This window comes from Misgurnus anguillicaudatus, chromosome 20 (assembly GCF_027580225.2).
Source record: "Misgurnus anguillicaudatus chromosome 20, ASM2758022v2, whole genome shotgun sequence".
Classification (NCBI taxonomy): domain Eukaryota; kingdom Metazoa; phylum Chordata; class Actinopteri; order Cypriniformes; family Cobitidae; genus Misgurnus; species Misgurnus anguillicaudatus.
This window is the reverse complement of record NC_073356.2, coordinates 17,705,482-17,733,388: the sequence shown is the minus strand read 5'-3', so window position 1 is coordinate 17,733,388 and position 27,907 is coordinate 17,705,482. Positions and strand designations below refer to the sequence as shown.

General features: G+C 37.4%; 2 protein-coding genes across 2 annotated transcripts; one reads left to right on the top strand and one right to left on the bottom strand.

Moving 5' to 3' along the window:
- Positions 1-3,040: 3,040 nt before the first annotated feature.
- ndrg1a (N-myc downstream regulated 1a) lies at positions 3,041-18,353 on the top strand. The gene is made up of 16 exons (XM_073858235.1): positions 3,041-3,199; positions 6,982-7,054; positions 7,136-7,170; positions 11,087-11,192; positions 11,275-11,395; positions 11,479-11,541; positions 11,623-11,683; positions 11,810-11,896; positions 11,984-12,040; positions 13,282-13,385; positions 13,465-13,527; positions 13,609-13,660; positions 13,754-13,801; positions 14,167-14,202; positions 15,198-15,249; positions 16,979-18,353. The coding sequence occupies exons 2-16, from the start codon at positions 7,000-7,002 to the stop codon at positions 17,215-17,217; spliced, it is 1,179 nt and encodes a 392-aa protein (XP_073714336.1). The 5' UTR covers positions 3,041-3,199; positions 6,982-6,999; the 3' UTR covers positions 17,218-18,353.
- Positions 18,354-20,591: 2,238 nt separating this feature from the next.
- Positions 20,592-27,521, bottom strand: ccn4a (cellular communication network factor 4a). Its single transcript, XM_055220923.2, has 5 exons — positions 27,336-27,521; positions 23,991-24,282; positions 23,480-23,734; positions 21,566-21,759; positions 20,592-20,989 (listed from the first exon to the last, which is right to left on the bottom strand). The coding sequence occupies exons 1-5, from the start codon at positions 27,381-27,383 to the stop codon at positions 20,690-20,692; spliced, it is 1,089 nt and encodes a 362-aa protein (XP_055076898.2). The 5' UTR covers positions 27,384-27,521; the 3' UTR covers positions 20,592-20,689.
- Positions 27,522-27,907: the final 386 nt, after the last annotated feature.

The following is a 27,907-nucleotide window of genomic DNA, read 5'->3' as shown; positions in this document are numbered from 1 at the left end:
GTGGACATGGCAGAGCAGGAGTTTTCATGCAGGTCTATCACATGCATCAGCAGAAAGCACCTCCGTTATTAAACCATCAGAAATCGAATAAGTGACTTATTATCACTTGAAATCAATCAACTTTTAGTATTTGGTATTGTATGAATATATGACCTATAATATTTATTCATAACATTATTTGATTTATTTTGTTGGGGAATACCTGGGGTGTGTCTGAAAAAAATGCTGCAGAAACTAAAACAGCTGTTCTCACACACAATACAAGAGCTTAGAGAAATATGTGGGTGTTATGATTTAAAACATATTATTTTCAAGTAGCAATGGGACCAATTCAACCATTTTCTGTTTAACTTAATTTTTTTATTTTAAAGAAGTAAGAAAGCCATCCAGATATATATTTAACCATGTTCTGTTACTCAGTAACTTTATTATGCTTACCATCAAAGTGAAATGAGCAATACAGTGCTATTATAATTGTTGCTCCATTGACAAAGATTGATTGTGGAGATAGACTGACCGAAGATCAGATCAGCTTTGGTCAAAACAGACCTCTGAAAATGTTATGCCTATTATACTATTGGCAAGTTACTACTTTGACTAGTCTTCATAGTTGATTTATTAATATTGATGTCCTGTCTTTTAAATGGTTTTTTTTTTTTGTAAAATGTAAGATATTTGCTAAAACACACTTTGGCATTATTGCTTGTTTATGTTTTTGTGTACAGTCAGGTCCATTGAGTTCACTTTGTGCACACATGATCCATTAATACATTATCCATAACACTTTGATCATTATAAGTTTGCGTTGGCATGCGATTATCTTGTTCATTCTTTATTGAACATCTGCTTGTAATCATGGCTAACGTGTTTATTTCTCTACATGTCAATTTTGAATTTCAGGGCATCAGGGAATGATGAAAAGCCCATATAATGCCTAAAAATGACCTACATATACATAACATACTTTAACAGTGCATTATACACCACATTAAGCTATTTTTGTCAATGTATTACTTAAAGACGTCATATTATCCCCTTACCCATTATCTCCTACTAAATACCCCCACTTTAACAACCTGTGTGATAGAGGTGAATTGCATAGCAGACTGCCCTTAGTTTTGGGCGCTGTCTCATATGTCATGTGTTTCTGAATCATGGCTTAGTATGATTCATACTACATCTGACAAATGTTATTGCATCATACTCTGTACATCTGCACTGAAGCAGTCTAATGCAGTTTAAGCCGATTGTGACTACAATTACCAGTAACTTACTGTAGATTTTACATTTGTGTTATTTACTGGAAACAGTTTGTTCAAAGTTAAATGAACATTAAACATTTTCAGTCTTTATCTTCTACAGTAAGTTACTGGCAACCAGCTGCATAATTACAGCTAATTTTTTACAATGTATCCATATCAGATCCTTAGTTTGAAACTGGTATTGCTTGCAACTGTGGCTTGGGATATTAGACACATTTAGATATTAGATATAGGGATACATTTTTATATCACCAGTGTTTGACTAATAAAACAATGTTAACATTTTTGTGCTATCTGGTAGCTGGAATATGATGTTGCTTCTTTAGAGTCAATGGAAGGCAAGGATGTCACATAATATGTACTACACTCCTGTCAGTCAACATCTCTAAGCCAACCCAGCGTCCAATGACCCCTACCTGAATGAAAGTCTTGTAATGCTTTTATAATGTACTTTAGTGTGGTAAACCCAATTCTCACAAGGTAGGTCTGTGACGTTATAATGATAGCATAATAACCTTGACCTGTGAGTTTTGAATCTCCTTGTTTTCTTTATTTGCCTGATGCCAAGAGTCAAAATGTTTATATACTGATTCTGAGACATCCAGAAACATCCATGTTATGCAAACATGATCTTACTGTATTTAGAATGCAAACCTACTCTGTATTTCAATAACAGGGAAATGAACAGAAGCCAATGTCATGAGCCAGATTTTGGATGACCTGACCGAAAAGTGAGAAATGTACACACATGACCTTGAATATCGACTATTGTTTAAACCACAATGGTCTAACATTACTTGATAGACATTGTTTTTCTATTGCGTTTTCTTTATGGGTGTATGTTTTTGATTCATTTAGCTTTTTCCAAGTTAGTAAACATATGGCAAGGATCAAGTTAAAATATTATTTTTATTCAATTGAAGATTGTAGGTTAATGGCAGGAATGATCACATGAGAAAGTACACAGATATATTATCTTGCTGGGTAAAAGTCCACAATTCTTATCAGTTATTATTCTCTTTAACCTAGTTTATAATCCCTGCGACTACTCTTTGATAGGTGCTTACCATTTGCCTATCATAAAATCATAAAGTTTATCTGGTTACCAGTGGTCTCAGTAATTTTCCAGAAGAGAATAATACAACCCTGGGTGATTGCCCAGCTTTAGATCAACAAACTACCTAATAATGTCAACAACCCAAAAATAACTGCGAGCTTTCAATTTCTGAAAAAGTGTGTTTTTTAAATTTAAGTAAAGAGCATAACTGAATTCAAAGAATAACTAAGTTTAAACTGTAATGTTTGTTGTAAATAGTGCTTGAGAGTTGATCGGCATAATAGCAGTTTGTGTGCAATGTGCCCACTGTGGATGTGCTTGCTATCACGGCCTCACAATAGCTTACCACAGTGACAGTATTGTTTGGTTTGAGGGTACACACACACACACACACACACACACACACACACACAAACAATGGCATGCGCAATGTGAACAATGCATACAGATACAAAAGTTTAAATAGGCTAGTTTTCAGAAAATTCTGCTTTAAAGCATAGGAATGTCAAAGTTGCACAGATTTATGTAGAATGCATAAATGCAATCAGTTTAGAAACATCTTTAAACTTAGGCACATAAGAATAAAATGACCAATTAAACTGCTTTTCTACTCTAAAATATAGTAATTGATTTTAACAAGTGGTCAGGAAGACTTGAACAAAATCTAATGCAATGTGGTGAAAGGAAGGCTTGACTCATTGAAGTTACCCAATAGTGGGAGGAGTGGGCAGGACTGACTAAACACACATCTTTATAAAATTGCCTGCGACATCCTGTCTCGAGCAGCACGTACTCAATTTAAACATCGAAGTGTGACGTTCATACGCGTTTTACTTTTTCGTTAATTTTCGGGAGTTTTTATTTTCTGGACAATCAACCGGTAAGTCATGAAAAAGTTTACTTATGTATTTCTTTATTTGATAAACCCACACATATTATATATATCGTGTAAGTTACGTGTTTATCAAAGCCTAAACCCAACAAACATCCTGCGTAATATCAGATTTCTCAAGTTTCTCTGTGTGTTATTTTTATGGTTTAGAAATCTAGCATAAACGTCGATAGTATTTTTGTTTGTCATTATTGTGCGCGTGGGTTTGCTTGTATGTGTAGCACGTGTACATGTCAACAAGGAAGAGCAGCGAACTTCATTGGTTGTGAAAACAAAAACATGCTAGACCACGAGCAATATTTATTTTTATATTATTGCTATTATTTAAATTTATCAGTCAAAATTGAATTTCTGTCACCACTATAGTTATACCACCGGTAGGTTAGTACTTTACTTTACAATCTTGTATACTTAACTTAGCCTAATGTTTAACAGTGTACTAATTTAGGTGACAGCCCTGAACCTAATCTTAAATTAAGAACTTAATATTAAGCAGCCTACGTTTTGTATATTATTTCGTATTTTGTAGCTGTTCAAAATTAAATAGTTGGTTGCCATGACAACATCACCACGCGCTCATACACAGTACCTGCAGGAAGGAACATAACACAACAAAGGTAGGAAGCATGAGGCATAAACCGAGAAATATGACACATTGAGTATGTGACTTTCCTGGAGATCAAGCCTATGACTGTTGTGCTGCTTATGCAATGCATTACCAATTGAGCTACTACAGGAACACTGATAGGAGGAGGACTTTAGTATTCTGTATGAAGCCAGCAGCAGCTGCAGTGATCTGATATACCTCTCAAATAAAAAAATGTGTAGGTCTACACTCTGTAGGTCTTAGCTCAGGCTTCCGGATTTAACTAAATTCAGATGAATTAATTTCTTAAAGATTAAGGGAAGTAGTCATTACTTTTTTTTTTAGATTCTGCTTATCTAAGCATTGTGCTGCTGTGATTCTAGTTAAGATTTTCTTCTGCACTGTAGATGAAAGACAGGTGCAACAATAAGGAGTGATAAATAAATAAATAAACAAATAAATGTTAAAAAATTATTATATACTAAGTAAGTATAAATGACATATTCAATTACTTTAAGGTAGTTCTGACAGGATAGAGTTAAACAAAAAGGAGGAAGATAAGTGATCATGGGAAGTGAAACAAAATATTTCCTCCTTCTGTAGTGAAGTGTATGCAGCTGTAGTGAGGCGCCAGTCTCTCTTAACAGCAAAACATAAACATTTCTGAGTCTGATGCCATTTATGTATTTATACAATGTCAGATTTATAAGTGTATGTGTATTATTCATGTTCTTATGAGGGATTGTAATGTTTATCAATGTATCTAAAGTTTAGGGGTGCCCAATCCTACACGCTTAAGAAAGGATGTGTTAATTTTTTGACATTGTGTTATGCTGTTTAAAGGAAAACACCAGCGTTTTTCAATATTTTACTATGTTCTTACTTCAACTTAGACTAATTAATACATGCGTATCTTTTTTCAATGCGTGCACTTAATCATTGTACAGCACGTTGTAAATGTGTTAGCATTTAGCCTAGCCCCATTCATTCCTTAGGATCCAAACACGGATGAATTTAGAAGCCACCAAACACTTCCACTTTAAAGACTGTTACACGAGTAAGTATGGTGGCAAAAAAATAAAATGAAGCGATTTTTTTTAAAACAGATAAAAATAAGAACTTGTTTGGCAGAAGAGCACTTAGTTTGCAGGACTTCAGTAACATCGGCTGTTTCTCAATTCCAAGAACGCAAAGAAAAGACTTGGGTTCTCATGGAGATCGGTCTTGCCAGGCGACCTTGGAAGAACAAACCCAGAAGGTCGCGAGGACACAGAATGCAGTTGTGAGAATGGGCTTTGTGCCCAGCTGCACTGCTTCCGGGACTTCGGCCGGCTCCTTGTTTCCTGTCTGCCATTGTTGGACAAACTGATTAATCCAGGTGTGTCTGATTATTGTTGTTGTGACTGCTGAGGTCGGGCACACCTGGATTAATCAGTTTGTGACTACTGAGGTCAGGCACACCTGGATCAATTGGTTTGTCCGGTGATGGCGGGCAGGGGGCGGGGAGCTGGCTGAGGTTGGGGAGGTGGTGCAGCTGGGCATAAAGCCTATTGAGATGTGTGCGATCTTCCTGTTGGTCACCGGACATCCTTTGTTTTGCCGCAATGACTTCTGGGACTTCTGCACTCGATGCATCCTGGATATCAAGAACACATCCGTGTATTTTCTGTACTTGTGTTATTGAGAATTGGAATTGAACTTCGACGTTAATGATGATGTAACCCAAGGACGCAAGATCGCTGAAGAACGCATATTGAGACAGTCATCATCACTTCTTAACAGCCTTTAAATAGGGAAAACATGGAAGTGTTTGGTGGCTTTTAAATTCATCCCTGTTTGGATCCTAAGGAATGAATGGGGCTAGGCTAAATGCTAACACATTTATGCTAGCACTGTAAAAAGATTAAGTGCATGCATTGAAAAAAGATAGGTATGTATTCTTTCATCTAAGTTGATGAACATAGTAAAATATTGGAAATGGTGAGTGTTTTCCTTTTAAAATATTATGAGTTGATTTTGTGTTCAAATAAATAAAAGGGACAACACAAAATGTGTTGTTCCAATAATAACACAGAGAGATGTGTTGTTTTAACACAACCGTATTAAGATTGCATGACAGTCGATTGCCAGGAGTACAAAGTTCATATCCAACCCAAATCAAATACACCTAAAGCAACCACTTGAAAATTAAAGGCAGGTGTGTTGGACCTGAACTCTGCAGGGCAGTTGATCGCCAGGAGCAGAATTGGGTACCCCTCATTTTTGTATTATTGCTAACTGTGATATAAACCTGATCTGGAGAAGTTAATGTGTGAGTTGGGGTGATTTGAATGTTGACTGTTCTATGGCATGAGACAGGCACGCTCTGTCCTTATGTTACACTGAATTTATATCCTGCGGAGATGGTACAGACGTTGCCACTCCCAGGTAAACGATTAATCAGGAGAGGCCATAAGGGCACACGGCTTTAAAAAACAAGCAGGTGACCTACTTGCCAGCAAACCTTTGCCTGTCTGCAGCTGCCTCAACTCTAAATCAGATTTTAAACATTTTCATCAGACTTGCTCTGGTATTTACAAAGAGTTTCTTTTCTCACATGATTCAGAACAGGAATGTGTGTAGGGGGCTGCAATAAAAACCTCAGAATATGATGGACTGCACAACCACAGAAGTTCCTTTTGATAAACAGCTTGGCTTGATTCCTAGGTTTGCGCTGTGAATCAAAAAATACATTGCTGCTTGGTTCAGGAACAATCCTTACTGGACCTGGGGGATGATAAGACACAAAGGCTTTCGTGGGACAGTTAAAAATGGTCGTTGTTAAACGGGTGGAGGGACTACAGGGACCCATGGAAGCAGCTGTGTCAGTGGCTTCCTGTGTGTTAGCTTGCAGTACTGTTGAGAGGAAAAGCCTGACATGTGACCTTTAGATACCCCAGCCAGACAAAGAGACTTTTCAAGCCCTCGTTCCATTTATATACCCACCAACATTGAAATGATCGGTCCATGATGTGCGCTATCCCCATCCCAAAACAAATTAGGAGGAACTGAGGAAACAAACAACATAAACTGAAAAAAAAAGTTTTCTTTTTTAATTTAATACTGGTGTAAGAGTAAGAATATGACAAATGATGTCAAGCGCTTTTATATGACTGTGTTTATGTCATATTTCTCTCACCTCTAGGTGTCCTCAGCATTGAAAATGGATGATATCCAGATTGAGTCGAAGCCTTTGATTGTAGAAAAGGATTTGCAAGTATGTGAAGCATGGTTGTATTTGTCAAGACTTGCAATGAGAATGCAGTAAACAGATGTTTTGTTTTCTCCTGTCTTTCAAGGGCTAAGGGAGGCAGTCAAGAAGCTGGAGATTAAGGCAAGCATTTTTTTTTTAAATAAATATTTTTAATTAAATAAAAGTTTTCCCAAATCTGTTATTGTCACCATCTGCAAAAAATGTCAAATTTATACAAAAGTCTGCTAATCTTAGTACTGAATCTAACTGCTTGGGGTGATGGGGTTACCTTAAATAAAGTAATGTTTGTAAATGAGCATTTTTAACACTTAGAGGAGGACTATATACTTGGAGATTTTAATACCGATTGTACCAACAAACCAGTATTTCTGAATGGCCTAAGGCCGGGATTAAGCGGATTTGAAGCAAAAGCATTTGATGGACGTATAATACGTTCTGAGAGCAATATCATCATCTTATTTTTGATGGAGGTGACGTTTAGCGGCTTTAGCATCTGAGCTCTTCAAATTATACCACAATATTAGACCGGTGTGAAAAAAATTAATGATGCATCAATTTTCTATGACGTTCAACTGTACAAAATAAACAACTTTAATGAACACAAGAGTCTCATTTATAAAGTGTGCGTATGCACAAAACGGATCTGGAAACGTGCGTACGCCAGTTCCCACGGAAAGATTGTGATAGGGATGCGAGATAATTCGCATGTTATTGTAATTGCAGATGGACAATCACAATTTGCTAAACAAAGCCGTAATTCACTGGCAATCTGGGTAATTTCGCATTAATTATTGCGGACGTGTCGCCTGTGATATGCGATATGGCCCAGCTTGTTAGTGAACTACGGCTTTGTGTAGTAAATGCTGCTCCATCTGAATAGCAGGTGTATGCCATTTTTGGCTTTTGTGGATACATAGACTTTATGTTTTATAAATAAGACCCCAGATTTTTTTATGTTTACTAACCTTATCTTGCTTAGTTAAGTTATGATGACATGCAAAAAAATTCAAGTAATGCACATTAGCAGACTTTTAAATTATAAGGTACCTTTAATGTGTTTTATGCCATTTGGTTTGCTGGCACGAGATCAGCACTGTCTGTCTTCGCCTCCTACGGGCAAGACTTAGACAGTGTGAAGTACATAGCTAACAGGCCTCTCGTGCTGATCCTTACACGGATTAAACTCCTGTAGTTTGCAGGTCATGTGTTTAATAAAAGACTTCAGTCTTAGATCAGTGACGTGGGCTGCTGAGGGACACACCAGCCATCTGCGCGAGGAGCTCACGTAGGGCTCGTCCCATTTTAAGAGATTAGTGCCAGTGTGGAGACAACATGTGTTTGTGTTGTATACAATGCTACGTGTTATTGGACCGTCTTGGAAGCTTGTGCTTTAAGTCGAATCGGCTGAAACTAGTTTGTGCTTTGTCAGCTTGTTGACCTTTGACTAATGTTTTACCCTCCAAGACTTTCTCATTGACTGCAGTGGATGCTTTTTGCAACTAGTGTTACATTAACTACTGTACAACAAAGTTAAATTGAAAGTTAAAGTTCAAGTTAAAGTTTAATCAGTTGGAGTTGATTTATGATTTGTGGGTTTTAGTAATTATTCTGTTTTCATTTTGAATGTTAAATTGAGCGTACTGAAACGTGATTTTGTTTGGAAATGTTTTTAATTTAGTTAAAGGTGCACTGTGTAACTTTTAGGAGGATCTCTTGGCAAAAATGCAATATAATATGCATAACGTTATTTTTAGTGGTGTATAAAGACCTTACATATTATACTGTTATGTTTTTATTACCTTAGAATGAGTCGTTTTTATCTACGTACACCGCGGGTCTCCTTACATGGAAGGCACTGTCATGTTTTTACAGTAGCTCTACACTGACAAACTGGTCTACAGAGCGCATTTTGACACTACATTGTCTCAGATGATGACATGTTTGTCCTGTGGCAGCTACCGTAGCTTCTCTATGCGTGAGCTGTAGACTGAGCTGTTGGTTGCAATTCGCAATCTTGCCACTTTAAAGGCATAGTTCACCTAAAAAGTTCATTTACTCACCCTAAAGTTGCTTAAAACTAAAAAAAACTCTAACCAAGCAGATCTGGGCCACCACTGACCTCTATAGTATATATTTATTTTACTATGGAGCGCCAAATCTGCTTGGTTAGAAACATTTTTCAAAATATAGCAATTTGATATCTCAGTTCAACATTGCTGGGCCGCCAGCCCTCTATTCAGCAAGGAAGAGTCTCATGTCGCGCCTAAAGCGCATGGAAAACGCTAGGTAGTAGGTTCTTGTCACATGACTTGCGGTGCGCTTGCGGCATTCTGAAAAGTTGAGATGTTTTTAACTCAAAGCGGTGAGGACGCGGCTGGAAAAACGAGAGCGTCATTTCCATTATGAGTGCGCATTATGAGGCCTACTTTTGAAATTACGAACTTGAACACACAAAAGACGCGATATGTGAAAGCCCCCTTAAGGGGGTCGCACACCGGATGCGCAGCTCAGCGCCACGTCAGGTCAAGGACAACTCGGGGGTATCGTAAACCAGAAGTGTACATTATATAGCGCGAGCTTAGTCAGATAGCGTCTACTTCAAAATGCGAAATTTACGTTAGCAGCCAATGTTATTCGTTAATGATTTGAGACAAATATGATGTTATTTAATGTTAAACTATGTGAGTGGCACTCTGTGCCGCGTCAGGGATTTGAGCAACTTCCTGAGTCAAAGCTGGGTGCCGTGGACAGGCGCCACCTGTCAGCGCCGGTGTGCGTATACTAAAAAAAAACCCGAACACATTGTTTTCTATATTTATTTTTTTATTTTTTTAGAACTGCGCTGAGCTGCGCGTCTGGTGTGCGCCCCCTTTTAGAGTAGACATCTCCTTGACCATCTGCTTATTGTTTTATTGAGATATGTCATAGATTCTATAAAGCTGTATTGAAACTCTTACTGCTGATTTGCTCTATGACCGTGACACAATTATTTGCCGCCATTTCCATCACACTTTAGTTTGGCTCTCCTGCCTAAAGTTTCCGATGCCCTAAAGCTGGCTACCTCAAGCATCTGACACAGCCTGATCCAATTTACGGATATATCGAACTAGAATTAACTTGTTTTGAACCTGGTGCAAAGCATGCCGGGAGCATGGGGCTTAGGTCGTATAAAACCCTGTGCACAGAATATTGATGCACACTTACAAGCTTACTTGCAATCGGATCTTACATACTTCATAGTGTTCCCTCATCACAACTACTAACTACTACCTGCAGTCATGGTTCTGGAGGACTCGGATATGGAATTAGTATTTGATATTGAAGTCTCTGTGAGTATAGGCGTACATTTTAGTCTTTGTATTTAAAAATCATTTGAATTGTCCTGTTGTGCAAGTGGTTGACAATGGAGTTAGAATTGTTGTCTCAGTCATAATGGGGGTTTTATGAATCTGAATATTATAAAATCAGACAGACAGTGTGATGGACTGTGAGCTAACTGATATATAACCTGACTTTGAGTGCAAAGATTGATGAAATATTTGCGATTGCTCTGTGTTTCATTTGGAGATATGACCAACAGTTTAATAGGTTTCATGTTGGTTGCAACATACTTTTCCTTAAAAGCTACATTAAATCGCAAGGCTATTGTTAAGATCTTAAAACACAAGTTTTGGAAGTGGTAGATGCATAATGTGTCCTTTTTATCAACATCAAAATCTTGTAAATGGACACAATTTCTTTTATATCATCATTTTCCATTACTGGTTCATTATAAATATGGTTATGCAGTGTTACTGATATTTACAAGTACAATTATTTTCTGTATTCTCTTGATTTAAAATGATTATAGAAACATAAAAACTAATAATTAAAACTACTACATTCTTTTACAATTATTATGCACGCATAGTATGTCATGATGGACAACATAACAGATTTACCAATACAGGCACTGAAAGGTTTCATAAGCCATTGAGATTAATTCTAGTAATAGCTGGTTCATCTGATGGCCAATATCTGACCATGTTGCAAACAGGAACATGATGTGGAGACTCCATATGGCAGAATCCACTGTACCATGAGAGGAGTACCTAAGGGGGACCGGCCTGTCATCCTTACCTATCATGATATTGGGCTGAACCGTAAGCATACATTTAAACATTGTCTAAGACATTTACATCAAGAGCTACTTCTATAGGAGGCTGTAATGTGTTTTCCACATAGACAAAACCTGCTTTGACTCCTTATTCAATCATGAGGATATGGCAGAGATCATGGAGCACTTTGCTGTGTGCCACGTAGATGCACCAGGGCAGCAGGACGGCGCGAACACCTTCTCTACGGGGTGAGCTGTGCTTTGTTTTGAAGAAAAGGTGGATATTTGTATAGTAAATGTTGAATGTCATTACATTCAACTTTGTTTCGTAGGTACGAGTACCCTTCCATGGATCAGCTGTCTGAGACTCTTTCATCAATCCTTAAACATTTTGGGTAAGATTTATTCATATTTAAAGAAAATATGTTGATTTTATGGATTTTCAAACCTTTTAACTTTTGTTTTTCATCCAACAGACTGAAGAGTGTGATCGGTCTGGCTGTGGGAGCAGGCGCTTATATCCTCACCAAGTTTGCTGTGAGTTTGACATGTGGTATAAGTTTTAAATGAACCAATGTGTTCTACATTCAACTAACTAGAGTTTAGTTTGTCACTATAAAAAAATGTTTAGCTGACATTAACAAATGTTATTCCTTGTTATAGTTGGACAATCCAGACATGGTGGAGGGCCTTGTTCTGATAAACATCAACCCTTGTGCTGAAGGCTGGATGGATTGGGCCGCACACAAAGTGAGTGCTAATCCTATAGTTTATAATATCTTTATATTTTAATAGTTTTTGTGTCTGTCATAGACAAATTTTCCACATACGTTGCAGATCTCTGGTTGGACTCATGCCATGCCAGACATGATCATCTCTCATTTGTTTGGAAAGGTAAATTTAATGCTCGATTTTGTCTGCTGAGGTTTTTTGTCTGTAAAAGAAATGAAATTTAAATTCTTTAGATTTTTTTACATTAGAATTTTTGTTAACTCTTTCCCTGCCAATGACAGTATTTCCGGCTTTTCGCAATACCGCTATTATCCACCAGGATAACTTATAAAACCCAGAAGTATCGCCCTAGGGCAAACAGCTATATGTCCATGTATGTTTTGAGGATCGCTCCGCATCTTAACTCTATCAAAAGTCCTTCACTAAAATGAAATTATCTTGGGTGTTTTTGAAGAAACCATATTTCAGAGGTGATAAAAAGAGAACTAATGAAGCTAGCTACATTCATTACAAACATTTGATTTTTACAGTTTTGGAATCCATTCAGCGGATCTCCGGGTCTGGCGGTACCACTTTTAGCATAGCTTAGCATAATTCATTGAATCTGATAAGACCATTAGCATTGCGCTAAGAAATAACCAAAGAGTTTTGATATTATTTCCTATTTAAAACTTGACTCTTCTGTAGTTACATCCTGTACTAAGACCGACAGAAAATTAAAAGTTGTGTTTTTTTAGGCAGATATTGCTATGAACTATACTCTCATTCTTGCTTAATAATCAAGGACTTTGCTGCCATAACATGGTTGCAGTAGGCGCAATGATATTATGCAGTGCCTGAAAATAGTCCCCTGTTATTGAAAGTTACCTAGGGGACTATGTTCAGGTGCGGCGTAATATCATTGCGCCTCCTGCAGCCATGTTACGGCAGCAAAGTCCTTGAATATTACGCCAGAATGAGAGTATAGTTCCTCGCCATATCGCCTAGAACTGCCTAGCAATTTTGAGTTTTCTGTCGCTCTTGGTGCATGATGTAACTACAGAAGAGTCACGTTTTAAATGGGAAAATATAGAAACTCTGGTTGTTTTTTGGCGTGATGCTAATGGTCTAATCAGATTCAATGGATTATGCTAAGCTATGCTAAAAGTGGTACTGCCAGACCGGAGATCGGCTGAATAGATTCCAAAATGGTCAAAATCAAATGATTCACTCTAGTGGAGCTGGAAAATGAGCCTATTTAAGTGTAAAAGTGGAGTGTCCCTTTAATGTTTGACATTTAAATTATTCTTTAGAATTTTGTTTTACATTTGAATTTCGTTTTAATTCTTCTGAATTAATTTGAAATGCTAATCTCTTAAATTTCCTAATTTGATAATAACAATGTTTATGTGTTATTTCTCCAGGAAGAAATCCAGCAGAACCATGACCTTATTAACAGATACCGTCACCACATTGTAAATGAGATGAACCAGTTCAACCTGCAGCTTTTCATCAAGTCCTACAGCAGGTAAGTACACCTGGAAAACAAAGTTTACTAATGCTGTTTTAGCATCGCCTTTAGACCCAACATTCAATCCGTTTCACAGCCGACGAGACCTAGAAATCGAGAGGCCTGTGCCTGGTGGCCACGTTAATGCCAGAACTCTAAAGTAAGTCTGAAATTGTCAGAATTTCAAAACTTTTTTTTCAATTATATTGCATCTCTGTAATAATAATATCTCTGTTTTCAGGTCTCCTGCACTGCTTGTAGTTGGAGACAGTTCTCCTGCAGTTGATGCAGTGGTATGTTTAAGTTAATTTATTTAGTTAATCCATATCACGCTATATATTAGTAAAACATTTTCTAACAGTCTAATATGTTTATGTTTTGTACAGGTCGAGTGCAACACTAAAATGGACCCAACAAAAACCACACTGCTTAAGGTGAGTGGCCGCCTGTATTCATGACCCACATGGAAAAGTCGGTCACCGTTAAGATTCCGATAGCTCAGCGTTATCTAGTCACTAATTTACCCAGATAGTGCAAAAGCGGTATACGCGGGTAAAGCTCCAGGGCTAAAAGCTACCTCACCTGACCTTGTTTTCCATAGTCAGCCCTCAGAGATTCAGGTTTATGGTGTCTTTATGTCCGATTTGTCACTGATAAGGGCTCAGACCAGTGCAGTTAATGGAGCTCTTAATGTTTCAGACACCTGTGTGAATGACTGAAACAAAATGAGAAGCAAGTAGTGACGCATTTGCGTGTTTTCAATGCATGGTAATTTACTGTTTTATGCTTCTTTCCTCAGATGGCAGACTGTGGAGGCTTGCCCCAGGTCGACCAGGTGTGTATTGCGACAGTGTTTATAGCCCTATTCGCACAGGATTAGTATTATCTTGTGTACTTTAGTAAATACCCCCCTATATCTGACTTTCATTTGGTGCATTCGCACAGGATAAGCAGTGCATAAACTGAGATCTTATTTTAATATAGTTTTGCACATTACGAATAGTAATCATGAAACATGGACGTGGAGAGACGAATTAAAGCAGAAATGTATAACAAATCCCTTAAATTGAACAAGGAAATGCATACAAAGAGGAGGGGTATGTGTGTAGAGAAAACTGTGCACAAACACCTTGAAAAATGATATACGAACCCACCAAATCCTGGCCAAATTACAGAGATGCTGATTCGCACTGGACTAATATTATCACAGGACCTCTGTTTTCGGCAAAATGTGGTACATTCTCAGAAATAAAGGTACAAAAGTTGCCACTGGGACAGTACCCTATCAAAAAGGTACACCTTTGTACCCAAAAAGTGCATATTAGTACTTCAAAGGTACATATTTGTACCTAAATGGTACATTTTAGGACATTTTTTAAAGCATACTGCTCCAGGGCCAGCTTTGGACCTTTATTTTTGACAGTGTAGGTCATTTGCAGGGGACATTTTTACTTTACAAATTACAGCATGGCTGTTTCGCACGGGATTAAGATCACAGACAACCTCCACAATTATCACAACATGACTAGAGGTCACCAGGTAATACTTATCCTGTGCGAATAGGGCTATTGACTACTAGATTAATTTACACATTTGAAAGAGAGGCACAGGATAATGGTTAGGGATGAAGTGCGAGATAATCTCATTACAGTCAGTGTTGGCACACTGTACTTTGTTCTAATACCCAGTTTACCACCTGCTACTACCGGCTGTTAGAGTCCTGTTTCATGACGTACTTGGAGAAAATCTGTTTTGCACTTCCATACAGCTACATTTCTTTATATAATCGAATGATGTAGTCAAACTGACTGGTATGTATTGTTTTTCTAGCCTGCAAAGCTCACCGAGGCCTTCAAGTACTTCATCCAGGGCATGGGTTACAGTAAGTATTAACTGATATTATGCTCACTACAGGCTTTCTTTGATTTATGCATTTATGAACAATACCCATAATGGATTTGCCAAACCACAGTGTACTAGTTAGTAGTTGGTAAATAACAGCATCACTGAGCTGTGCTGCCCTCTAGTGGTGGGATTTAAATTAGACCTACAACTTGACTTGCTCAACATGACCTAGACCAGGGGTTTTCAAACTGGGGGGCCGCGAGATGGTGCCAGGGGGGCCCCAGTTTTATGACATTTTATAAAATACATTAATTTATCATGAATTCTGTGTAATTAAACATAAAAAATAAGGCTACTAACCAAAAGCACTACTTTTTGTATAATTTAATGTGTTTTAGTTTAGAACAGTTTTTGTCACAAATTTTGTTTGGGGGGCCGCGAAGGAATGCACCATACACAAGGGGGGCCACACGATGAAAAAGTTTGGGAACCACTGACCTAGACCAGGGGTGTCCCGACCTTTTTGTGTTAAAAATGAAGGCATGAAGGCAATAATGCGCATCCTGGTCAATTTCAGAAATTAGACAACTGAGCTGCAGCGGGCAGGCATAAGATTTATAAAAACACATTTGAGAAGGAAGGCGCAGGAACTCAAAAAGACGTGCATGTTTCACAATTACTCTAACTGTGGGTTTAGACCAAACGCGAAGCATGCAAAAGCGTGTCAAAAGCGTGTTCAACTTGGGCGAAGACGCGTTTGAGGCGAATAGCGCATGTTTTCACGGCAAACTCGCCGCCCATATCACGTCATTCGCATCGCCCCACACGAGGACGCGTCTGATTGCGTCTTTGCATTGACTTTGTATGTAATCTACTCGCGCAAATCGTTGAACTCGCATCTGGTGTAAACCAAGCGTGAAGCGTGCAATCGCATCGCGTTGCTCGCTCTAGATTACTCGCGGGATTTAACTTTGTGTCATGCGAATTTTTCGCTCGAGTTGAATATTTTCAACTTGGGCGAAGACGCGTTTGAGGCGAATAGCGCGTGTTTTCACGGCAAACGCGCCGCCCATATTGGGTCATACGCATCGCCCCACGCATTGACTTTGTATGTAATTGACTTTGCATTGACTTTGTATGTAATCTACTTGCGCAAATCGTTGAACTCGCATCTGGTGTAAACCCACAGTAAGACCATAATGCCATGTTTTCAGAAGCTCGTGGAGCAGCATACAGTTAACTTATGTGCGATCTAGCCTACCGGCATTGCCTCTGCGATCGACGTATTCGACACCCCTGACTTAGACTGTGTCTGTAATGCCCCCTATACAATATTCCCTACATTAGTCCACTTATTTAGTTCACTTGAGTGAATTTGTACATTTGAGCGCAAGCGCCATTTTCCGCCGAGATGAGAGAATAATTTGGCACGAGCCATTTGGGCGAGTAGCGGCTAGCTTTTGGTTGTACACTCATTATTGCGGTGCATTGTGGGATGATTGAGTGCACTCAATAATGTCCACTTTAATTTCGGACACCCCTAAAAATTAAAGTTCACTCAAATAGTGCACTATTTAAGAATATGGGAAGCTATTTAAGACACAGCCCCACTTTTTGATGCTAAACTGTCAAATTTCTATCAGTAAGTTAGTGTCTTGAAAAAAGTGTCTTTTCCTTCATATGTTTTGCATATTGTATATTAAACTAGTGTTTATTTTGCCTTTTTCTCTTACTCAAAGCCTTCATGATAACAAACTATTTTTCAGTGCCTGCCGCCAGCATGACCCGCCTAGTCCGTTCACGCACGGCATCCGGGTCGAGCGTCACCTCGTTCGAAGGCAGCCGCAGCAGGTCGCACACCAACGAAGGCAACCGCAGTCGCTCCCACACCAACGAGGGCCGCAGTCGAGGCCACACTTCCGACAACCAACGCGGACGCTCGCACACCGACACCATGGACAGTTCTGTGGACCAGGGCCCAAAGTCCACCGAAGTGTCCTGTTAGACCAGTGACCATGTTTCTGGTCTGTTATCACACATGCATTAACTACTCTGTTCTGACTGTGCTGCGCTGCCACTAACTAGACACGCGACAGGAATGCAAGATATCGGCTCGAGGCGTTTCCCTCAGAGCCCTAAACTCCGTTTTTATTAATCAGAGAGCATTTTTGCCAAAGTGTCTTGTTTTTAGGATTGCATTTCCTGGGGAAACACCGATGAACGAGCAGGTAGAATGGAAGAAGGACAGAATAATGAATTATTTCTTTTTTTTTCGTTTCGCACCCTACGTAACAGCTGTTTTGGTGTTGTTAGAGGCAATGCAGCACAGAGACATTGTGATGGGCGACATCAAAATAAGCTGGGCACTGGAAAAGGGCACACGTTTGTAAATTAAAGCTGATCTGTAGTCAACAGTTTATTTTCTTTATAACACTCTCATTTATTTGACTGTAGTTTCACTCATTAAATGATTGTGAATGGCTCCTAATAATATTGAACTTTTATCATGCATAATTCATTTTCTGTATATTTTGAAATGGACCTCGATGAGAGAAGGTGTGTTTTTATGATGCTACGCTACCTAAACTATGGTATTGTAGCTCATAAGATGTTAATTTGCATCGTCCTATTTGAGGGTGTCCAGGGTTATATATTTGTAATTTAGTGATTGATGCTCTTTAAAAGTGATTTTGTTTCCTTTTATTTGTGATTTTTATGAAACCAAAAGTAAACAAAAAAATTGTGAAAATGAATCGTATTAGTTTAAATTCGAGAAAATCTGTAGACAAGGATATTAGAATGCAATGGCAGTGCAGGACAGATTTTTTTGTTGTGTTTTGTTTATAACAACAATGATTTCTATGCAATCAAGCACAACAGAACAAATGTGCCATGGATTCCTACTTGGACTCAATGCTTTTTCCTCAAGGCTTTGAAAGAATAAAGCAAAGGATTGTTGGGATAGAGAAAGTCAATTTAAATAACTCGCATGCTCTTCCACGCACACTAAAACAAATGCTTACATGCTCTGTAAGTTTTGCTTTGTAAAAATGTGTACAACAAACCAAATGCACTGCATTTTTAAATGAATAACAGTTTGTATTTATTTTAAAAAGGGGAAATTAAAAGCTGGTTACTCTACTTTCTTGGTTTTGGTTTATTTCAATGGCATACATAACGTACAGTAACATACACAATCTACCGGATTTATCAAATTCATTATAATTCTTATATTTACAGTGTTTTTATAAATGTAATTTTCTATGGGAATGACATTATCAGTATATAGCAGAATATCAGTTTTATCTTTATATTACATAAGTTAAGCTTGTAGCTATAAAAAGAACAACTTACACTTTATATATCTATTACTTACACATCCTTAAACATAAAAACTGTTTAGTTGTCAAAGGGACATTGCGTCTTTTTGTGCTTGATATTTATCTTAGAAGAAAAATGAGTGAGCAAATTTAACGGGCACATATTATATCCATTTTTACAAGATGTAATACAAATCTATAAGGTGTGCCTAGAATGTGTATGTAAAGTTTCTTTGGTAACACTTTACTTGAAGTGGTGTTTATAAGATTGACATGACATGTGTGATGAACATGAAGGAGATTGCATGTTTATGGCAACTGTCATTAAGTGTCATTCGTTCAATTATGTCAGTTTTAAAGCAAAGATGACATTGTTTGATATGTCTTTGTTATGACAACTTGACATAAACCAATACATCATAACTTGTCATGACAACTTGACATTACCAAGACAACATAACTTACCGCTTTTTACCAGCGATACAAATTGAATTTGTCATTAAAATGTCATTAAGTGTTAATACTCCGTCACACAGTTTTACAACAGCATCATGAACACTTCTCTTGACCTCAACCACAGTGACAAAAATATAATTTGTCATTTAGTGTTAATACTCTGTCAAATAGTTTTATAACAGCGTCATGAATATTTTTCAGTTAATTTTTTTAAGTTTCCTCCAGGTGTTTAAGAAATAAAATCATTCATCCAATAATAATAATAATAATAATAATAAAAATATTATATTTTAAAATTAATTATATAAGACCAATTCACTTAAAATTAAATGAAAACTGTATAATAATGGGTTAAGCCATGCAGCATTGGGTCCATATCACTGCAAAAACAGTTAATTACATTAAATGAATGAAATTAAATATTTTGTTAATTTTTTCCTACTATGTCATAAAAAGAACAATGTCACACACCTGTTAGTTCCGGATAGGTGCATTGGATAGAGAGACAATGACGTCCAAACAAAAATAAAGAGTATCCGGCACACTATTAACTTGCAAAATACAAAAAATATTTATAGCGACGTTTCGATCGCAATAAATATTTTTCATATTTTGCAAGTTAATAGTGTGTGGGATACCGTTTCCTACTATGTCAGAAATTTTCAGAACCCTCTGTGTGAAAAAGAACAAGTTCTGTTAGTTGTCAGTTTTTTTAATGTAAGTAAAGTATAATCTTTTGACGTGTCTCTTGCATTTTGTTAAGGTATTTAAAATTATTTTAAGTTTTTTTAAATGTTTTTTTTTTTGGCCGAACTCGGGTCGCCGAAAGTGCGAAAGCACCACATGTCGGAGTGCTGCCCACTACACCATCGGCTTCGACAGGTATTTAAAATTATTTGACATAGTATTAACACTTACTGACATTTTAATGACAAGTTCAATTTGTGCCACTGCAGTTGAGGTCAAGAAAATATTCATGATGCTGTTATAAAACTATTTGACAGACTATTAACACTTAATGACATTTAAATGACTGTTTAATGTAATATTAAGTTATAAAGCTAGGTAGTTTCTTAAGTTTGATAATTATTCTGCTATGTCATGTTTATGACAAGTTATGATGTATTGGTTTATGTCGAGTTGTCACAACAAAGACATCTCAAACAATGTCATCCCTGCACCAAAAATGACATAATGGAACAAATGACACCCAATGACAGCTCCCACAAACGTGCACAAAATCTCCTTCATGTTCATCACACGTGTCATGTCATCATGATTATGGAGGTGTCATGTCAATCTTATGAACACCCCCCCAAGTAAAGTGTAACAGTTTCTTCTTAAAATACCCGACAGATAATTTGTTATTGCATGTCCAAAAGCCCCGTGGGTGGGGCTTTATCAGTGTGATGTCACATTAACAAAGAAACAAAACAGCATGTCTAATGAGTAGAAAAGGAGGCTGGATTTTTTTCATTGTAGGGGTGTTGTGTTCACACACTGCCATTCAACACACATTTATGTCCTTGTAAAAGTGGATTCTGCATAATATGTGCCCTTTAATGGTAAATGAAAGAGTAAAATAAGCCACAGATGAACAGTCTCTTTTCCATATTGGTTAAATAAAGATTCATTTAGATTTATTGAAGTAATGACATGACCTTATCCATGTTTGTCAAATAAATACGGTGTGCAACTCTTTCATTTCACAATCTCACGTTTGTCATAGTACTCTTCTAGATCTGTGAAAATGTCATTAGGGTTCCTGCAGCTCAGGTTGCAAAAACAGGCATTAATCCACATGACGTGCCAGGTGAAACCAGTTCTGTTAGGGCACTGAAACTCAACCTCCACAGTCTTAGATTTATAGGGGATGCAGCAGCGTTCATCTGTACAGACTCCACAGTATTTGGGCTTGTAAGACTTTGTACTGGTACAGCCTGAGATGGTGAAGTTGTGTGGATGCTCTTCCTTGTAGATGTTCAAGCACTTCTTTCCAGGCTTGTGGACAAATAGTTATGACCTTTATGTTACACCCTGCTTTGTTTATTCTGTACATTTTTATATTTTACATTGTTGTATATATTTTTAAATGCACAACTTATATTTTTATTTAATATAACATTTTCATATTAATTAAATAATAATTTTGAAATAATTTAATTTCCCATTCTCTTAAAGGCGGGGTGCATGATCTCTGAAAGTCAATGTTGACATTTGAAATCACCTAAACAAACACGCCCCTACCCCAATAGAATCTGGACCTTCTTTTGATAGACTCGCCCCACACATATGCAACCCATGCAACGATGTCAGTTAGTAGGCACGCACCTTACTGCTGATTGGCTACAAGTGTGATTTGGTACTCGGCCCGACTCCCTTTCCAAAGGGTTTTTCAAAAATCATGCACCTTGCCTTTAACATCTGTTAGCTTAATAAGTTATCTTAACCAACAAGTAAATAATAAGTGCACTAAAATACATCTTATTCAAGTACAATTCAAATATCTCTTTAATTGAAGTAACCCAGCTGAAGTGCTTTTAGATCCGCATGCAAAGGCACAAAATCACTGCTTACCTTGATGTGCTTTGTGATGTCCACTTCACAAGGCCGAATGTTACATAGTCTGTTTTCTGTCATCATCTGACACTGCTTGTTTTTGTTAGTAATGCGTGTAGACAGTCCACGGCCGCAGGTCTTTGAGCAGGGACTCCAGGAGTTGGACTGGATCACACAGTTCTTATGCAAGTCATCTTTTCCACTTGAAAGAGCTATCAGAGATGACAGTTAGTGTTTTTTTGTGAGAACGTACTGTAGTTTTTCATGTCTTTAATTTACACTTCTGTTTACTTATGCTACAATCCTTCAATCTGCACATGCAGTCAATACTGCCACACTGTGGCAGCTTTTGGTCATTTGATAGAAACTTTCATACACTGTAATAAAGTAGGTTCAACTTTTGAGGTAATTCAACTTAAAAATATTAGTTGACACAACTTTACACAATATTTTTAGGTTACTAATACTTTTAAGTTGAATAAACTCAAAATTTTAAGGCAACCAGAGTGGGTTACAGATCTTTTCTGGGGTAGCGTTCAGTCGCTGCTCTGTTGACACTGCACAATGGATCGGCGACAGGGGGTTTCATGCATGACTTTACCATAGACTCGCCAACAACTTTGTCCCGATCCGCAAACTCTTACAACCAAACGCACGAGAGTAGTGACAAGGAGACAAGGAAGGTCACCGCCAATTTTATGTTTAAAATCAGACCTAAAATCGTGCAATCTGAACTCTGCATTACTTTATTAAGTTGAACCAACAAATCAGTTTTAGAATGTAGAGCAATTTAAAGCTAGGTAATAAAAATTACAAATTTTATATTTACCATAGTAATGACCTTTTAAGATTTTGTTAATTGACAATATGTTACCCAGGCTGAAGTGTCATAAACTTATAATGAGATTAGAAGCATCAAAGTTTGATTTCAATCATTGATTTCAATCTTCGACATGACCTTACTCTGTAAATCTAAAACCAGACTGATCTCACGGAAAGTCATGTTATAGTCACGAAAAATTTTATGAATTTATTTGTGTCCATGGCACGAATTTCAGCTTTTTTCATACCTTGAGCACAAACGTCTTTTTCGTTACACTCGCATGAATTTCTATAAATAGTTTTTTGTGTTCGTGGCACGACTTTCTTTTTCGTTTCATTTTATGTATTGTTTTCTCATAGTTTTCTCCCATTTTCTTACCATTGTCGCTTGGGGTTGGGGTTAGAATCACTTTCTGTACCATTTTTAGACATCCTATCCCAAACCCCCTCTCCAGGCGAGAATAGTTTTAAAAGCGGAAGAAAAACCAATGTAGAAACCAATACATAAAAGTACATCCTGACCCAAACACCAAACTAATCCCAACCCCAAGCGACAATGATTTTAAAATAGGCAAAAAATTAGAAAACAATACATAAATTGACACGAAAAAAAAAAGTTATGCCACGGACACGAAAAACTATTTATAGAAATTTGTGACACAAAAAAGACATTCGTGCTCAAGGCACAAAAAAGCTGAATTTCGTGCCATGGACATGTATAAATTAATCAATTTTTTTGTGACTATAACACGACTTTCCATGAAATCATGTTGTATTAAAGATATCAAGGTTATATTCCTACAGAATGTTCTTTACATTATGTAGGATGCAGGGTGCGATTTGTGAAAAAATATATTTTTATTTATGAAAATAAATCATGAACCACTAGGATATATTTATTATTCAGGGTATTAAGCTATTGTAAATGTTGAAATAAAATATGAATAGAAACATAACCAGTCCTACACGCACTCGCCCTGAGTGGGATTTATGACCGTCAGACACTCTAACAAGGAGGCTTAAGGCCACAAAAGCTGTCTGGGTTTTGTTTGATGTTGCATAGAATAAAATATTGCATTTTGCATCAATATCAGAGTCCATTGAGCATACCAGCCATTGTGTGTCGTGGTGCAGTCTTGCGCCCCCTCCTGGACTTATCACAGATCCACAGTTCACAGCAGCGGCCGGGGATTTTAACCTGCTTTGGGTTCTGACACCACACTCTGGGAGGCTGAGACTCATTACACAGTGAGATGCAGCCAATCGCTCCATTTATACAGAGACACTGGTATTTGCAATTGGGCTGGAAGCTCTGGCCATTGCGATAGATTACACCATTGTGCTCGCAGCCTGTGCCTGACAGATCTGAATAGTGAAAAAAGTCACTTTTATTGGGTAAAATTGGATTTATTGATTTTTATAGAAATTGTCAATAACTGCGTCAAATCCGTATTTACTATTATCTATACTGTACATCAGAGGTTATTAATATAGAATGATCGCATTTAGCTACGTTTTACCATTTTAATCCAACCTGTTAGTGTTTAATCTAATCGAATAGCAGAGCAATGTTATTTATTAGACTGTGTTACAGGGTTTGTGTTAGTATAAAAACACTTACATGCACAAACTCCTTTTTCGTACCTCGGCTTGTCAGCGCTGTAATCACAATAAAGACCACGATGATGGTCACAGTTGTCTTTCTCATTGCAAATCTCCCCCCACTGTTTGGCACAAGCTCTGCAGCATTCACAGCCGTCCATGATCAAGCTAACACCTGGTGGACAGGTGGGGGGAGTTTTAGGGCATTTACAGGGCCATTGGCAGTACTGGGTGCGGTTATAGGGCTCCAGTGCGTCAGGCTCCGTGTTGTACAGCATATTAGAGGAATCCTGTGCAAAAGCCCACTGAATCTGTAAGACACAAGACAGAGGCAGTAAAACAACTGTTAATGTACATACAAAGGTACAGACCAAGCACCTGCATACAAAAAAGATTAGTTTACTGATTAGTTAAAGTGATAATACTGCAGTTAGTGCAGTTATTGACCAGATAAAATACATGTAGCACAAGGATTTAGAGGAAAAAGGGAAATCTATTTAGTAAAGGGAGGAAATTAATGTAGTAGAAATGGTTCACATCAAATGGGACATTTATGTGTAATATACATGTAACATAATGAATATTCTCTTAATAAACATCAGACGGCTGTAAATAATGGTTAAGGGGGAAATTTCACAAGAGTTTTAAAGATGTAAAATAAATATTTGGTGTCCCCAGAGTACGTATGTGAAGTTTTAGCTTAAAATATATATAGATCATTTAATATAGAAGGTTAAAATTGCCACTTTGTAGGTGTGAGCAAAAATGTGCTGTTTTTGTGTGTGTCCTTTAAAATGCAAATGAGTTTATCTCTGCACTAAATTGCAGTGCTGTGGTTGGATAGTGCAGATTAAATGGCGGTATTATCCCTTTCTGACATCACAAAAGGAACCAGATTTCAATGACCTATTTTTTCACATGCTTTCAGAGAATGGTTTACCAAAACTAAGTTACTGGGTTGATCTTTTTCACATTTTCTAGGTTGATAGACGCACTGGGGACCCAATCACTTAAAGGTGCAGTGTGTAATTTTTAGAAGGATCTCTTGACAGAAATGCTAAATAATATACAAAACTATATTATCAGGGGTGTATAAAGACCTTTCATAATGAACTGTTATGTTTTTATTACCTTAGAATGAGATGTTTTTATCTACATACACAGAGGGTCCCCTAACGTGGAAGTCGCCATTTTGTGCCATCATGTTTTCTACAGAAGCCCTTAACGGACAAACTTTTTTACTAAGTTGTCTCCAACGATTACATGTTTTTCTGCTGGCGGCTACCGAATCTTCTCTATGCGTTTCAAAAGCGAGGGGTGAGCAGTGGACTGAGCCGTTGGTTGCAATTCGCAACCTCACCACTAGATGCTGCTAAAATTTACACACTGCACCTTTAAACATGGAAAAAGCGACCTGATCTCACAAAATTTCCTTGAAATAGTCACGCATTATTTTGCTCAGTTTTTCGTGGCATTGTCACATATTTCCACCATTTATGTGCTCATGCCACGCATTTCTTTTCCGTGTCAGTTTCACGTATTGGTTACTCAACTGTTTTTCCTATTTTAAACAATTGTCGCTTCGGTTAGATTTGCTGTTTGCATTAGGATGTCACTTTAAGTATTGGTTTACACAATTTTTTCGTATGCTTTTTAAACCATTGTCACCTGACATTAGGGTTCGAGTTGGGTTTGGGTAAGGATGTAATTTTGTTCATCATGTTCTAACCCCAAATCGAAGCAACAATTGTAAGAAAATAGGAAAAACACCTGAGCAACCAATACGTGAAACCGACACAGAAAAGAAATGCGTGGCATGGGCACTTAAAATGGTGGACATACGTGACAATGCCACAAAAAACTGAGCAAAATAATGAGTGACTATTTCACTTATTTTGTGAGATCATATGATTTTCATGATTTGTCCCCTTTAAGCTAAAGTTAATAGATTTGTTTACGGGCAAGCATCCTCGTCTTCACACAAACTGCTTTAGGTGTTCTGTAACAAGATATAATGGACTGGTATGGCAACAGACTTATGTAGCGTTCCTGATGCAGCCTTAACAGGACTGATGAATTATAGCTGTAGGGCTCTTTAACCTTTCACCCTGCATAGCCTGGGTTAAAACAAGCAGACGATCTGAAAGATGAGAAAGAAAACCGTACATAATTGAGGATAAACACCCCCCTCAGGGGAGACAGATCACATTCAAATCGATTTTAAAAATTCGAAAACAGCTATCCTTCATCAACAACACAAGAATCTCATCAACACACCAAACTCGCTTAAAACCCATCTTATTTTTAACAAGGCTATAATATGCAAACTACACCTTCAATCTTTCAGTCTACTAACCACCAATCTCTTAAACATCATTTCAGCATCAGTAGCCTACCATAAAAAAGTAAACCTTGTTTTTTTCCCGACCTTGCAAATTGCCAGTTTTGCAAATTCCAATTCCAACAAGTAATTCAACAAACACATATTTCTGTTTTTAAAAATTGGTACATAAAATTTTCATTAAATGCTTAGAATAGATTCAAAACCAAAAAGTCCTTCCAATCTCTTACTAAGAAACAAGAGCTCTAAGTCCTCCTCTTTCCCACAAACCAGAGAGAGAGAGAGAGAGAGAATCTAAATTCTATGTGTGCATTATCAGTTATACACATATATTGTACAAAATAAACCAGGAGCTTATCTTGTAAAGGAGGCCGCATGGCGGCGGTATTCTATCAGATATCAAATAATGTGACGTCAAGGATTCCTAAAAAGCATGACGTCATTAGTTAAAAATGTCTAATATACGTACTTTTAAGGTTATCATTTATGTTCTAATAAGTTAGAAGGAAACTAATCTGGAAGAAAAGTCACAGGTACTAAAAGCTGATCAAGTCTTATGTAAAAAAAAAAAAGGCTAAATTAGCCTATTCAATTAACCATTACATCAGTACAATTCGTGTGTACATTGCAATGTTTATGCTAAAGAGAATGCAAATATGAATGTCTTCATTAGCCTTTAAATATTTCAGGTCAAAAATTACACTTTTATTACATAAACCTTGTATCTGGCTTCACTATAACTAACTGTCAAGTAAATAAACTGTGCAAATGTGCTAATAGGCTACTTATATATTTTTTTTTAGCAATCAACTCATATATTCGTCTTGTACATATTTGTTTAAATATATTTCTTCGTCCATTCTTGTTTGTATGGGTTTTAATGTGTGAGTTTACTTTTTTAGGCCTAAACGTATTTTTTTAAATCACAAAGTGTAAAAAAGTGTGGTAAATGAGTGTGGTAATTCATTTCACGGATATGCAATGTGACGTTAAACTAATAAAAACGAAATATTTAGTTTTTACCTGAGGTACGCCGGTAACTAATAGAACCCACATCAGGAGCCAAACCATCACTGATTCCGAGCGATAAATACATTGAATCCAGAACCTGACGATGATTTAAAAATCGTCTATACGCCAGCAGGGTCCATTCATTGCTGTTAAATGACAATCAGACACACACGCGCGCTCTGCTGCGGTGGTCTTAAAAGTTTCATCATGACGTCACACAGCAGTGGCAAGAGGCGTGTTCTACTTCATGGGGCGATGCGCAGACCAATCGACGTATGATATCACAGTACCGCGAGAGCCATTCGAAAGTATTGCACAGGTCTGGATTCGCTCTCGCGTTATTGTGATGTCATACGTCGATCAGTATGCGCAGCGTTTTGTGAAGTCTATGTGGTGTTCTAAGCAGACGCGTTCTTTGTACATTAGCCAATACTATCTTGTTTTTCTGGCACAAAATGATGAAAAGGAGGAGGATTTTCCTTCTTTTAAAAACATTCTTTAAGAGAAAAAAGTTAAAGAAAAAAATTATACTTTTAAACAAAAAACAGATTATTTCTTGCTCTTTTCATACCTTGATTTATTAG